The sequence below is a fragment of the Mustela nigripes genome, chromosome 18 (genome assembly GCF_022355385.1).
Source record: "Mustela nigripes isolate SB6536 chromosome 18, MUSNIG.SB6536, whole genome shotgun sequence".
In the NCBI taxonomy this organism is placed as follows: domain Eukaryota; kingdom Metazoa; phylum Chordata; class Mammalia; order Carnivora; family Mustelidae; genus Mustela; species Mustela nigripes.
The window spans coordinates 18,468,073-18,483,682 of NC_081574.1; the positions used below are offsets into that span (position 1 = coordinate 18,468,073).

At 41.1% G+C, this 15,610-nt stretch overlaps 1 protein-coding gene and 1 long non-coding RNA gene across 2 annotated transcripts in view; one reads left to right on the forward strand and one right to left on the reverse strand.

Annotated features, from left to right (window-relative positions):
* Positions 1–652: 652 nt before the first annotated feature.
* LONRF1 (LON peptidase N-terminal domain and ring finger 1) overlaps positions 653–15,610 on the reverse strand; it is a 37,921-nt gene continuing 22,963 nt past the window's right edge. Inside the window, exons 4-12 of the mRNA XM_059384446.1 lie at positions 15,222–15,371; positions 14,471–14,711; positions 14,274–14,370; positions 13,021–13,135; positions 9,978–10,099; positions 7,492–7,650; positions 7,244–7,406; positions 4,286–4,438; positions 653–1,973 (exon numbers count right to left, since the gene is read on the reverse strand). Coding sequence (XP_059240429.1) covers positions 1,815–1,973; positions 4,286–4,438; positions 7,244–7,406; positions 7,492–7,650; positions 9,978–10,099; positions 13,021–13,135; positions 14,274–14,370; positions 14,471–14,711; positions 15,222–15,371 — 1,359 coding nt within the window. The 3' untranslated portion in view covers positions 653–1,814. The remainder of the gene's footprint in view (positions 1,974–4,285; positions 4,439–7,243; positions 7,407–7,491; positions 7,651–9,977; positions 10,100–13,020; positions 13,136–14,273; positions 14,371–14,470; positions 14,712–15,221; positions 15,372–15,610) is intronic.
* Positions 9,136–12,982, forward strand: LOC132006563 (uncharacterized). Its single transcript, XR_009401143.1, has 3 exons — positions 9,136–9,217; positions 9,294–9,432; positions 10,732–12,982. It is a non-coding gene; the product is annotated as an uncharacterized LOC132006563 (long non-coding RNA).

Below are 15,610 nucleotides of genomic sequence, written 5' to 3' on the forward strand. Positions count from 1 at the left end.
CAGACAGAGATCCTTTCGTGCCCATTTGTGTGTGCACTTAATCAGCCGTAGATTCAGCATCAGGTAAATCCTACTTCTTTCTCCTACATATTTTGAGAACTACAGGTAAAATCTGCATGTGTATTACTACCCGGACACTACTCGACAGGCATTCAATAGTTTATTATAAGAAAGTTTACCACTCCAGAACTACCAGTAAGGTACTTGTGGGGAATGGCCCACTCTTTCGACAAATCCTTAATTAGCATGATTAGCATAAATTAGCTAATTAGCACAAATTAGCATAATTGTGGGAGCAAAGGAGAGTTCACTAGACAGTCATTTGTGAATATATTTTTTATAAGAATATTCGCTGTTCAAAGACTTATCTATATTTGGAAAATCCTACCCGGGAACTTGGGGCCTGGTGTTTAATCTAGGAATCTCCAGTGGGGGTAATGTGAAGAATCATGTCTTTACCCTAATTCTAAATGTTGAAAAATGGTACTTTAAAGGTTTGTTTTAGGGTCTAAAGCCACCTTCAGACACTGGATTATTTAGTCAAATATGATCAAAAGAAGTATTTTGAAGGCTATAAGCTTCTCATGTCACAAAACAATAAGCAAAACTCATCTGATCTTTAGGACACTGACCTAAAATATAAGAAAAAAAGTATTATGAATTTAGCTTTTATTCAAAATTAAATAAGCAAAAGCAAAAGTTTAAGAAACTTTTACAAAGTACTTACATAAAAGAAAGTTAATAGGGACAGTCACAAGTTTGCAACAAATAATTACAAAAGTATCTAGGGCAGCAAGAATATAAACCATGTCACAGCATGGTGATCTAATTGTGATATGAATAAGGCATAACTAACATTTGCACCAAGACCAGAATTAAAAAATAAAACATACTTTAAAAGCTTAGTTCTACATTAAGCTTCTCCTCCTCCCCCAGATCCTTAATGCGTGTATCCTATGTAATTCTTTTAAACACATCATGTCAAACTATAAATTATATAGATGGGCAGTTAATGTGAAAAGCCCCCTAAAATGTACAAACTAACTGGTACTGAGTTGAGTTCTCCATTTACCTTTATGTACAGTTAAATGTAAACCATATTTTCACAGTTTTGAGTGTTTTATGAATAGATGCACAGTACCATGGCAGGTTTGCAATTGTTCCTGAAAACTGGCTCTAGATTCTGCATCCCCAGCCTGCCGGCCTCTAGGACGCAAGTATTTATATAAATAAGGAACTGTGTCATAGTCAGTGGTCAAGACAGTTCAGCAAGAGCAGGATTTCCAACCGAGAGAGATACTCAATACCGTAGCTTACAGACTTGTGCAAATAGAAGCATTTAGGACAGATACATCTGAGGCGAATTCAACTCGCAAAAACTTGTCTCACTGCTGTTGTAAACTCGGGCAATAACCAACCCTCAGCAAGGTCTGCTCTCTATGGCTTTTTTTTTTCTTTTAAAATTTTAAAGCCAGAGAAAATGCACACACGCGCGCGCACACACACACACACCCCACATACACACGGGTCTCATTTCGTTTTAGAATATGGTACATAGTGCAACTTCATGACAATGTAGAGGTCTGACACACATTCAGTGCGTGTTTTTCTGTGCAAGTTCTTAGTGGTCTCCGTCCTACTTGAAGGTATTGATTTGCAGAACCACATGATTCAGGAGGTTGAAGGAAGGGGAAACAAAAAAAGGTTTCCTTACATTTCTCAAACCAGCACTGGATGTGCAAAAGGCAGCAGACAATCTGGCCGTTGGCACAGCCAGATCAGGGTAACTTTAAAGGAAGATCCAAGCAGTCAGTTTACTTAGATTGGTCTCTAGAAAAATAGGTCAGTATATGCTGTATCTTTGTCAACCGTTCTTTCAAAGACTTCATCGACAAGACAGACAGCTGGTACCGGGGATCTACAGGGAGAACGGCCAGCAGCCACCAACACCAAGCCGGTCCGTTAGGGGTTGCCTAAAAACGATCAAGTTCATAGTGTTAATACAAGGCACATCTCTGTGACAAAAGCAGTAACAAACCAACAAGCCACTGGTCACTGAGCGCTTTACTATGTGTCCAAGAGTGTCTCTCAAATTCTTTTAACAGGCAGGTAAGGAAGGCTCTTATGCCCGAATGAAAGGGGCAAGGGGACACCAGACTAAAACCCAGACCTGACGCCAGGGCCGGCCCTCTCTCCTTGGCCCCGCGCTGCCTTGCGCCAGGGTCTCTCTGCTTCAGGCTGCGGACCTCTGGGGACCGTCCTGTGCCTGGTGTCCTGTTCAGCAGCAGGTCTGACCTCTCTCCACTAAGACACCAGCGGCGGCAGTGAAAAGTTCTCTCGAATTGCATGAGGGGTGAGGTCTTCAATGGGAAAGACACACATGGAGTAGCCAGGGAAAGAGGAGACGAGCCGTCAAAGACAGCGACACACCAGATGTGCCACGGGGACAAACTGTCCTCAGAACTACTTTCTTAAAATACATATCTAAAACGTTAAGTGGATATTTAAAAATGTCTGCAAAGAACTGTGGAATCCTAGGCAAGATACGAAAAGGTCTCCGCCTCTAGCTTTGTTTAAAAAATAAACATTTCCAGCAAAGAAGTCCTTCGGATGCTGCTCTGGTGTGTTGCAAGGGCTGTCTGCGAGCTACTGGAAGAACTTGGAATTTGTACACAAGAATTTTTAAGGCACTTCTGTTGCACATGGGCTTGCTTCTTATTGAACCTGAAACCCAAGGTTTCAGAATGGCAAAAGGTGCTCCCTCTAGAATCTCCTGGAATCACACTGAAGTTGCTGTGTTCGTGGACTATCTCTGCTCAGCTCAGCATCACTACCTCCTTCTCCTCGCATTTCAGGGGGTTGGAAATGTTTCCCAGAATCCGTTCCCTCACATGGTTCTGGGTTAGACTTGGCTAAGGAGAGGCACACTTCGGTGAGATGTGGAAGTTGGAAAAGAAGAAACCATTGTTCTCCTGAGACTGTTGCAAAGTGTTGGCAGATCCGCAGAAGCATTCCAGAGAATTCTTAGCAGCCACCTGCTACAGACTGATACTGGTGGGTACCTCCCTGGTCTTCCTAAGAATTACAGAAACTTCCTGCAAGTTCTTGAGAAGATGGTGCTTCACTGCGTCAGGCTGAGATCTATGGTGGCAGGTCCCCTGTCTCCCACCCATGAGGTCCCTAATCTTCACTCCTCCAGCTCTGCCAACAGCTGTGTCAACTCTACGTCCTACAGTAAACCCCTCCCGCCTGGATCATACAGCGCGGCCACTTTTGTTTTCCTGACGGAGTCCTGACTCCCGACAATACGACCAGAAAGCAGCGCTAGAGGACTGGATAATGAAAGGGAAGGGTGTGAAGGCAAGGTTGGATTTTTACATTTAAAATCTACTTGTTCAATTTGACGATTATCAAAGGCCATTCTGTCCCAGCTAATCAGAGTCAGGTAGCCACGATAAAACAAATGTGTGGCAACTGCTGGGACACAGAGGGATACTCAGTTCAAAGAAGACGGTCCGGTGTTAGAAGTTCAGGTGAAGGATTCAACTGGGATTCAGACAGACTTAGGCGAGCCTTTGAAAACCAGAATGAGAGGCAGTGTCCATCACACTGGGATCTAGTCTCTCTTCCTCTTCATCTCTTTCTAGACATTCTATTATGAAATCTACTACCCTCTGACCATCAACATTTTAATCAATTCAAAATGCTTAGGTCTAAAAGTTAGTGTTTTGATGGATCTGTCATCAGATTTTCCAGAATGAGGATACCTCTTTTTGTGCGTCTTACAGTGCCGACTGCACTGATCGGCTTGCACAGAAAGTGCCTTCTATACATTAAAGTTAAACATAAACCTTAAGTACTTGAGCAAGACCATCAGAACGAAAGTTTCTTGAGGAGTGAAGTGTTAAATGTGAAAAGACACAAAACCCAGCTGTCACAGAAGAGCTGACTGGCTCCAAGGCTGACAAGGTCTCTTAATCACAACGTACTAGGTGGGTACCATTTTACCAGAATATTCTACCTTCCACTCCTTATGCCTCCTTCAAGCAAATCCCCTGTGAAGGGCTTTGTTCTATGCACTCACAGCTACAGCTACCTCAGGTAACCACTCTGTCCTTGCCCATCCGTGAGCAAACTGTAGTGGACATCAAAGGAGAACAGGGTCATGACTTGAAAGACAGCAGGGACAAGGAAATGCTGTGCAAAAGGAAAACAGAACTTAAAAATCCACTACTGTGAGTTTATTTAAAGAAGACTTTTGGAAACGATGCCCAGGCCGTCCCACCTGCAGGTTCTCCTCCGTCCCAGGCATTGAGCCAAAGTGCTGAAGAATCTGGCTTCGAAATCTGTCCCTTAAATTCTGAAACCAGCTGCAGGCTTGTGAGTAGACCAGATCATGAAGCTGTCTGAGGTTCTTGATGTCCTCCTCATCCTCAACCTAGAAACAACACAACAGTCAGTTAAGACTTGTGTCTAGTCTTCCGGTCCCTTATCACTAACCCTACAGAAATGAGAAAATAGTAAGAATTTAGAAAGAGGCAATACCTATTCCAGCGCTGGATCAGAGTACTCTGCAATATATATGTATATATATGTATATAAAAAATATATATCACATATATATATTATGCATTTCTGCTTCACGTGCTGCCCACAGCCAGACGGAAGAAGCACCAGTGGAGGGCCACCCCACTTGTCCACAATACTGTGGAACCCTCCCGACAGCTTCCAGGTGGGAGCGGGACTCCTGAGGGTGAGTGCTTGGATAAAGGGCTATGCAAATTTAGCATTCCTTTTCGGCTTTATGGATTAATGGCCCTTGAAAATAGTGGAAGAATAAAAGGGAAGACCAGGGGGGAAAGTTTTAGGCAGAGCTACCATAGCAGAACCCAGGAACGGGATGGAGGACAACCATGAGGACACCTTTTTACCAAGGAACTGGGTAATAACAAGAAACTAAAACCAGTCTATCAGAAAAGAGAGAATAAATTATGCCAAGATGAAGTGCTTCCTCTGAAGGCCAAGGCTGGGCTACCTCCATCATCCCTCCCTGCATCCTGCAGACAACACGAAATTCAACGCATCCGCCTTGCAACCCAAGATCCAGAAGGAGTAGCCTCACAGAACCCAGGAGAAAAAATAGAGCATTAACTCATCCATCCTGCATTGATTTCTTCGGCACACGCTTCTAGCCCACTCACTCCGTGCCAGGGAGTGCTCCACTTCACATACATTAAGTCCTCCGAACAAACACCAGGCCTGACTCAGCCTTTGATACTTTTAGAGTGACTCACTATAAAAACAATATACTTTTTATTTTTGAAAGACCGGAAATGAAAAATTAAAAATCACCTGCTTTTTGCACAGTGTGAATGTACTTAATGCCACTGAACTACAGACTTAAAAATGATTAAACTGGTAAATTTTGTTAATAAAAAGACAGAGGAACCATACAATTGAATTCTGGTCTTGGAATGATGACAGAAGGTTCAGTCCCCTGCTAACACACATTGGTCTTGACAGGAGCTGGAAACAAACTTGTGACTTGTTAAAAGTATTAAAGAAAATTGCTACTTTGCACCCTGCTAAAATTCAAGGAAACCACGCGCTGGAGAAAACAATGACAAAAAGGTGAGTGCCTGAGATGGAAAACGGAGCTGGCTAAAAGCGAGTAGAACTTGAAGTCTTCAGTGGGTGTCAGAAAACAGAATCACTACACTAAGGAAAAAAAAGGATTTGCTGTAAAAAACAAACTTGAAAAGCTCTTCCAAAGAAGACAACAAATCATTATGGGGATGAGGCCTTATTATGAGACATTCCTAAGACTACAAAGACAGAAAACTGTCTCTAAACCTCAAATCCATAATGCTTTCAATATGCTATTCTCTTGCCCCGTATCGACAGTCACAGGCTTAGCTATATATACTCAAGGGATTTTGTCATCAAATCCAAATGTGAAGATGTAAACTTGCAAAAAGCTAAAACTTTTACAAGGAATATTGCCTTTAGCACATGATTCCGTTAACCAAGTGTGTCTGGTTATCAAGGCACAGACGTTATCAATCAGCTCAGAATTTCAACTCCTTTCGAGGTGATGGGGAAGGGGAAGGGAAATATGTGCCATAGGCCACCAGAAAAGAAGTGTCGTGTCCCCATGGATCTTTAAATAAGCTAGGACAGGCAATATCAGACTAATCGAGTTCACCAGAGAGGCAGTACCGCATATGAAAGCAGAGCACTCAGGGGCCAGAAAGCTTGCTTTCAGTTTTAGGACTCTGCCTCTAAGATCTTAGGCAAATTAACTTTTTTTTTTTTTTACCTCCCTCATCTGCTAGCTGAGTTTTGCAAATTCAATGAGCTTGTTTGTAGAAGTGCCTAATGTTAACATTCAGTAAGCAATTAAAATGAAGGGCCAGTGGGAAAAGTCCATGAACAGAGGGAGGGTAAGTTCAGTGGTTTTATAATGTCCTTCCAAAAGAAACTGCCTTTAATTTGGTACCTAACCTAACTGCAGATGGTGTCTGAGCTACTGGAAACATCAGAAGGGCCTCATGAACCCTTTCCAAGAAGGTCATCCCAATAAACCTCCCTAGGTAAGCCGTCACCAGGAAGTGTAGTGATGGTACTTTCTCCGTGAAGCCCTAGACTTTGAACACATCACCCAACTATGTCCCTTTATCATTAAGGTTATGTCACACACATATAGAGCAGTTTTTAAAAGATTTTGTGTTTACATTTATGTCACATTTCAGTCTGCTGATTGTATCAGTTTTGACTACTAAATTTAATCAAGAAGGGCAGGGATTAGCAGCTTTCCTAACTTAGATGGACTCAGCATCCACCATGCCCACATACTTCTAGGCACCATGCTGGTTCTAGAGCCTGGAGAAATGAAGACCTACGTTCTGGACACCCTGGCTCACCTGGAACTCTCCATAAGAACGAGACAAGAAAAAGGGAACTTGCAGGTAAAATGTCTAACTCTAGAACTCTAAACTGTTTTCCTCCAATGGTATCAACCACAGACCTTCCAACAGGTAAGAAATGTACATTCCTAATTTGTAACATACAGCCATAATCTGCAAAACTAAGAGAGAACTTCTGATAAATACCAAAGTTCAGATCAGTGAGGATCTCTGAGAGGAAGAAGCGTTTTATGTGCCTGGAAAAGTATCAGCCTGCATGTCTGTGTAAGGACTCGGGCAGAGGATACTGAGGTGGTGAAAATATCATCTTTTCATACCTTCACATCTTCCAGATATTCAATGTCTGCAGTGCAATATCCATCTTTCATTCCCCTTTTTAAAACTCTAAACCGTTTTCCTCCAACAGTATCAACCACAGACCTTCCATCAGGTAAGAAATGTACATTCCTAATTTGTAACATACAACCATAATCTGCAAAACTAAGAGAGAAATTCTGATAAATATCAAAGCTCAGGCATGCGAGTTCCGATACAAACAAAAATATTTATGCACAGAAAAGCGTACCTATTTTGTGTGTCACTGACACACATTCCAAATTGCTTAGTCCCAGTTTGCATACTTCTTCGAATCATCAATCTGTATCTTGGCTCAAATACATGAAGAGGGCAAGGCACAGTGGGGTAGGCCATAGTGCAAACAAATATTGGAACATTCTTGGTCAAGCTGAAGAAGAAAAAAGTTTCATTATCACACATCAGAACATAAAAAAATCTGTGAAGCTTGCCACATTATAAGTTAATATAAACAATTAGCTCTAAATGAGGTGATTTTTATTTTTGCCAAGAGCAAGAATCAGCATCTCTTCATTAAACTCTCACAGATGCAATAGTAATCTTAAAAATCTGTGATCCTTTTATCAAAGTAAATCTGAATTTAAGATACCAAGTTATTATATAGAGCTAAATCATCTTTACGAATAAAAGGTATAATTAGTATTTGGTATTAAAAATTTGTTTAAAATATATGTAAGTTCAAGTTAACCTTTTGTCCATAAAATACTCTTAGAGAAGGAAAAACGAGCTCCCACAATAGACAAAAAGCAAATCCTTAAGATTCTTAGTGCATTTGAAAATATTTTCAAATGCACTATGAAAAACAGATTAACTCTTTTTTCAGGATGATTAAAATTAGAGAATATTTTTCACTGCCAGATTGGCAGGAAATAAGAAGCATAAAGGCAACGCCCAGTCCTGGCAAGTTCGTGGGAAAAACCGGCAGTGCGGAGCACAGTTTGAAACCAGACAACCCTGCTGGAGAAGAATTTGGCTGCGTGTGTCAAAAACTTTAAAAAGTTCATATCCTTTGAACTTCTAGAAATAATTCTATAAGCACTTTAGGACAGTTTACTGTAACGTTGTATACAGTAACCAAAACTTAGAAGAGGGACTACTAAAATCCTATAGGCCTATCCACAAAATGAAACACTGTTTTCATTAAAAGATGTGTACATGTTGACTTGGAAAAAAAAATAAATAACAGGAGATTATAGACTAACAGAATAAAATGATCTCATTTTTGTTTAAAATGTATTTATACATATATTAAAATCTAGAAGGATATAGATCAAAATGCTCATGGGCGATTCCTTTCAGGTTATAGATTGTGACCTTCCTCCTCCCTTTCCCCACAGGCTCATTTACAGTATTTTCTAGTTTTTCTTCAAAAAGGCATAACTATATTAAAGTAATATTTCATAATACAAGTGCTCGTTCCTCTTTTGAAAATGTGTATTCTACCCTCACTGAGCACTCTATTGGGTCTTCTTACAGCTCGTACGTTGACAAGCAGTGGATCTATTAATTAGGAAAACTCTCGAGTACCTGGGGATGAGCTACCTCTTAAAAAAATCCCCTGTTGGTAAGCGGCAAGACTCCCTCCGACCTCCCTGCCTCACTCAGCACCCCCTCCCGTGACTCCTTCCTGTCATTTGAAGATTCCAGTCTTTGGCAGAGTTTGGTTGTGTTACTATATTTAAGATTTCTAAATTATATCTGAGGCTTTCTTATATCTGGCTTTTCACACTGTTGACCAAAAAGGTTCATAATCCTCGTATCAAAATATTTTCTATCCTAAAGACCACACAACAGAACATGAGTTCCATGGAAGACCAATCAGTATCCATTTTGGTACAGAGAACACTGGAAATCGTTCTTCTGTGGAAGGCCCCTGGCCCAGTGAAGACAGTCAGTGGACACATACTAATTTTGCAAGCACAGTTTTTTCTTAGAAAGTAAGAAAAAAATGTATTTTGAAAAATAGTGAAAGCAAACAAAGTATTATGTAAAAACTGCAATTCTGTTCTTCAGGGTGGAAGAAAAAGTCAAGAAATTAAATACCTAGGAAAATTTTGAGAGACTCGGGTGACTGGAGCAAGAGGGAAAGACATGAAGGGAAAAGAACGGAAGAGAAGGACGAGGAAGAAAGAATACAGAGCAACAGAAGCAGGTCCGACCTCCCCAGCCCCGACTAGCCCTTGTGTGCTCGCTCTTCACAGCGGTCTATACCAGCTGTACCAGTCAATAATCCTCACTGACTGAGAATTTGGCCCCTAAGTCACTCCTTCCAATTTCAGTCTCAGGCCTCAAGGTCCCACCCCCTTCCCCAAGCTCTAATTGGCTCCCGCGCCTGCCAATCAGGGCCCTCTCTCCTCAACCCTCTTCTTGTCCTGCCTCGGGGCACCGAGGCGCCTGAGGGCTCCATTCCCAGTTCCATGGCCTGAAGTCCCTGCGGGAAATCCCTCCTCCACCTAAAAACCTGCTTGGGGCAAAGAGCCGAGTTGCCAGCCTCCAGGGGAAGATCTGGAAGTTACCAGAGAAACTCTTAAAAACTTCTGTCTGTTGAGGACAGGGGAAGCTGACCAGGGTTTGTTTAAAATGCGCCTCTGGCTAGACTGGCTTGGACTGCAGACAGGATCCAGCCCGCTGGGAGGAGGTCTCTCCTTACTGTGTCAAGGGGTGGGGATCACAGTAACTTTATGAGAAGAAACTTACTGTGAGAGCTCAGCAGTTTCTTCATCATATATTTTTTTTCTCTCAGACAGCTCATCAGGCAGATACTTCACTATCAATTCTTCCAACAGCTGTGTGACACAGTACCTCCTATCTGCTAGATACTAAAAGACAATATTATTTTACATTCCAGTGCTTTTCCTACGGTATAAAACAGGCAAAACAGTTGAACTGAATAGAGTAAAGCCTTAATGACATATTTATACAGTCGAGTCTGAGTTAATGGGGGAGGGGGGACATGACAATGGATGGTGCCACACGGGTCCACCTGCCCAGGTCGTGCCCGAGACCCTGAAGGCTACACGGCTGCAGTGGAAACTGTGCCCTGGACAGAAGGCCCTGGTCTTGCGGTGGCCACAAATCCTCTCTCCGCAGCAGTCAGGCCTGCCCTGCCCTCTCCCACACCAAAGGCCAACTTCTCTCGCGCCGCTCCTGGGTACTTCAAACTAGCATTTTGTCGGAGGAACAAAAGCTGAGGAATAAAGAAAATAAGGCCCTCGCCTTGTTTAAGTTGGGTTCCCTATTTCAGGGGTGAAGTTCCCAGATCATTTTTCTTTCAGATTTTCCTTCCACCGTCACCTGCTATCACTCAGACCCTGAGGGAGCGGTTGCTTTCCCCCTCTGTATAAAACGGTGCATTTGTACTTCTCCCTCAGCCCTCGGAAAAACTGCCCCTCGCGCATTTCTGTCCTTCTCTGCTGCAGCTGCTAAAGGCGTCCCTCTCCCTCCTGCCTAGGAAGAAGCCTGCCTGTCCTGCTGCAACTTTACCTTTTCCACGAAGTCTGCTTAACTAGTTTTCCGTCTCCCAAGAGGCCCATTTTAACCACTTTTACCACATAAAAGGCCGTCATCACAGCCTGCCCCGGACGCCTCGGTGGACAAGGAGACCTTCTACTCCTGTAGGTAAGTTAAAAACTGCCTGAGGCCGGGGACCAGGTCAGAGTGTGAGTCCAGGATTTTGGAACAAGAACATGACCAGTATAATTTCATAAAACTAGCGAGGCACAATTCTTGGGAAACAATCACAGGATTAAAGAGAAGCCGTACTTTTAATCTGCAGATGCGGCAAAATAATAAGGGTTTGTCATTATCCGATGAGGAACAGAGGAGGGGGGAATGTGAGAGGTTGGGAAACGGGGGACAGGAGTGGTTTTCAAACGTGAGCCTCCGTCAGGGTTGTTAAAATGCAGATTGCTGAGCCCTAGCCCAGAGTTTCTGACTTCGTGGCTCTGCAGTAGGGGCTCAGAATTTGTATTTCTAACAAGTTCCCAAGTGCAGGGGAACACATTTTGAAAACCAGGGTGCAATATGTTATACATAATATATAATGTAATACTCATGTACTAAATTTGGGGAAATACAACCTCTCTTACATTACCGACAGGAATCTAAATTTGTACAATATTTCTGGAGGACCAAGCAACGCAGCAATTGGTTTTAAGAGTCTTATGAATATATGACTTTTGATCAGTAATTCAACCTCCCAGAAATTTTATCCTAAGGAAATAGTCAAAGACGTAAAGCATAGCATATTTAAAAAAAAAAAAGAACAAACCAACTTACATACTCAACATGTAAGAGAAATGTTAAATCAATGGACTATTACGCTGCTATAAAAATCCTATCTTTAAAATACATTCAAATGAAAAAAATGAGCAAAAGAAAATGACAAGCAAAAGTAAAACTAGAGAGTATATCAATTTGTTCTTTAAATATTAGAAATTTACCTATTATACAGGGTATCCTTAGGGCACAGGGTAAGATTATTTTCAAACAGTACGTTAACGGTATTTATGACTAATATGCTTATAAGGTGAGCTCTCTCTACATTTGAAGCCACATATTTAATTATTAACTTGAGAGAAAGCATAATAAATATACTACAGAGTATCTAAAAACCTGGAAAAAAAACAGCACAGTTAGAGTACTTCACCTGAAAGTATAGCAGTTGGAATGTAACTAGTAAACTCTTTGAGTTTATCTTGTTTCTGGACTTTATGAAAATTCTGTATATGGTTTTATGTCTCACATACCGGCTTGTTATGTAAGACCCATATCAAATGTAATAGCATGTATGTATTATTACGGTATCTGTACAGAGCTGAGTTTTCTATATAGAAAATAACTATGTACATTGAACTGCAAAATGTCTTATCCATTTTTCATTCATATTGGAAGGCACTTTTTTCTTTAAGCAGTCCTGTCACCCACAGAGACAGGATCACTCTCCCTGATCAATGCTATTCCTGCAGTTGGAGCTTCGAGTTCTACAGCCGGGCCTCCGCTTATGGGGGCTCCAGTCACCCAAGCAGGACTGGGAGAATGCGGTCCTCCCACTGGCGACAGAGGAGATGCACCTGGGATCTAGCTGTTTCCCTAACACAGGTTACCACTGACCATACAAGGGGTGTGGGAAGCTGTGCCTCCCTCTCTTCTAATATAGCACTTTCTAGAGCTGGGCTGCCCAAAGGGTAGCCACCAGTCAGTCACATGTGCCCACTTACATGAGAATGACAGTCTAAAATACAGTTCCCCAGTCACACTAGCCACATTTCAAGTGCTTAATTACCACATGTGGCTAGTGACTACCATGTTGGACAGCACAGATATTTCCAACAATGCAAAAAATTCTATTGGACAGAGTTGGTCCATACCTTAAGGGGGTAGGACTAGGGCTGAAATCTAACCTATTAAGGGCGGAAGATAGGGCAATTGGGTTTCCCCAATAGTGTCATCATTAAAATGGAACCAGTTCTAGACCAGGTACTTGACCATCCCCCACCTTCTTCAAAAATAAGTAAGTACGTGGGACTTGGCCTCTAGGACCACCCTACTTTCCCCTGTGCTCTCTAAACTCACATTTCTCCAGCACTAGCATTTGGATACTGAAATGCCAGCCTCCTTGGTCACTCAGCCTACATAATGTAATTTATTCTGAACACGATAATCACTATTTCTGTGGTCAAACAGAAATCAACGTTGCCAAGCTTAAGACAAATAAGCAGATAAATAGACGAATGTTTACCTCTTTTAAGCTTTCTTTGCAAAGAGGACAATATGGTGTATGATCTAAACAACGCTCAAGGCAATTCTTACAGAATGAGTGTCCACAAGGGGTTGTTACTGGCTCAAAAAACAACCTGAAAACAACCAAAATACCTGTTAGTTTTCACATTAAACTCTCCATTGGAAAATGTGAACACTACTCTCTAAGGAGGGGCTGGGGGGCAGGAGAGGAAGGAAGGGGCAGTGACAAAGGTAATTATGCCCTCCTGAACCTTTTAAAAGTTCTCATAAACAGGGGTACCCTGCCAAGAGCCTAATGCTAAACTAATGGAACAGCCACTCACCACATGGGGCTACTGAACACTTGAAATGTGGCTGGTCCAAACTGAGAAGTACAATAAATGTAAAACGCACACCAGATTTCAGAGACTATGTGCAAAAGAATTAACATAAAATATTCACCATGATTGTATAGATTCTTATCACTTTAAAATGGCCTCTTAATATGCTTATAAAAGCCTTACTGTCTAAAATTTATTAACAAGAACCCAGTAAACCTTACAGTTGAATCTTAAATATTAGGTTTAATACCATGTGTAATAAACAATATAGAAAAGACTGATTTTACTTACATTCTAATTCTTTCCTGAAACATGATACTTCTGAACTGCCTCGAAGTATTGTTAGATACACAGGTACTTGAGCAGTCATCTACCCTAGCCCTCAGCTCAGAGTCGAAGACGTGAAGGCTCAGAGGCAGGGGACCTGCTGGGAACTCAGCTAGTTCCTACCAGCCCGATGTGGCTGGCACCGGGTCTCCTGACTCTCCATGCACTGTTCCCTTGACTCCACCACAATCTCAGTGGAAACTGTTCTTTTGAAACTCTTAGTCTTCTAGAACTACAAGCATTCTGCATGATGGAAATCTTTATCCAATTTTACTTTAAAAAAAAAAATGGATGTACCTACATTTCAATAATATGTGTAACTTCTACAGTATTTCCAGTTTCCTAGTAACTTTTTTATATTTAAGTCGGGTAAGTCTTACACCACCTGCAGTGTAGGCTATGCAAATACTGACTCCACTTTCTAAGTAAGAAAAATCCAAATAGTGTTCAGAGATTAAGTTATTTGCCCAAGGTGTGCAAGGTATTTCTATCTTTTGATTTAGTCCAGGATTCTGTCACTTTACAATGCCTATTATTACAGTGGGTTACCTTTATCTACTCTGTACTTTAAAATATTCTCACTGATAAAACCTTATGTACTTACCTCATGCAGAGAGAACACTCAAAATCTGAGACATCGATTAATTCTTCTGGAATGTCACCAGAAGTTAATGAAAATGTACAGACTTCATTACGAGTTTCTATTAAAACAAAGAGACAGGACTATTATCTTTAGGAAAAAGTTTAAAGACCACTCTAAATAAGTAAATGTGTTTTCTATGACTACAGTGACATTTTTACCTCCTTGTTTTTTAAGCTTATTTCTTCCATCTTCATCTACAATCACATCCTGGTCTAAAAGAGACAACTTTCTTTTCAGCAGAGCACCTTTTTCTTGAACAGACAGTAAAGGTTCCGAGGACACTCTTTTTAAACAGTCCTCTCTGGCAGGCATTTCTGTTGAATTTATAGCCTGTGCTGACCAAGCGCGGTTTAAGCTTCCTCTGATAAGCTCAGACGTGACCTCTGGTACTTCTTCATTCTACAAAAATACAATAAACAAGGGTAACTGTGTATCTTCAATATCTTTTATTGCTCTCACCAAGAATCCACTGAAATGAAATACCAGTGTCTCACGAGGTTCATTTTACTGTTCAATTAAAAACACCAACTATTAATTCTAATACCCTGATAGATGACGTTTGCCACTAATTATGCAGCTCTGGACATCAAGCTAATATTACAATGAGGTTTACACAGTTATGCTAATATACTTGTTCCAACTCTGAGGCAACTAAAATAAATACCATGTTCTATATTTTCTACCAAAGTTTTCTGATACGCAGGGTGACCTAAAATTGTGATTAATGATCAAGTATTTTACATAAAAGTTTAGTGTGAAATCAAAGGCTACAGACAAAAATCTAAGACAATGCTTTATAGATTAAAAGTGCCTAAATAGATTCTAGTACTCCAAACAAAGGAAGTGAGAATTGTAATGTGTGAAGAAACAGATGCACTACACCCATGAAAATCCTTCCTCACCCCTTACCTGCTCTGGACTAAGCTCGCTGGCAGAATGAGACTCTTCCATTACTGAAGGAAAACCAAAATGTTTGTTTTTACTACATGGCAATGAGCTCCAGGAAGAGTCCTTCAGGCCTTCTTTTAAGTTCTCAGGTGATAATAAATCACATAAAATCTGTAAGAGAAATATTATAAAAGTAATGGAAAATATAAAATATTTGGTTAGGAATAATTTAAAGTATCTAATATTTACGAAATTTTAGAAAAATTTCCTAGCAGACAATGAGCAGAGGAGGAAGAGATTAAGTAATAAGCAGAACTGCCAAATTATTCGAAAGTCTTGTAAAAGCAAGGTGTGCTTTAAATGGGGGTCAGATCACCTCAAAGAAATCATTCAAAAGGAAGGTATGGGAG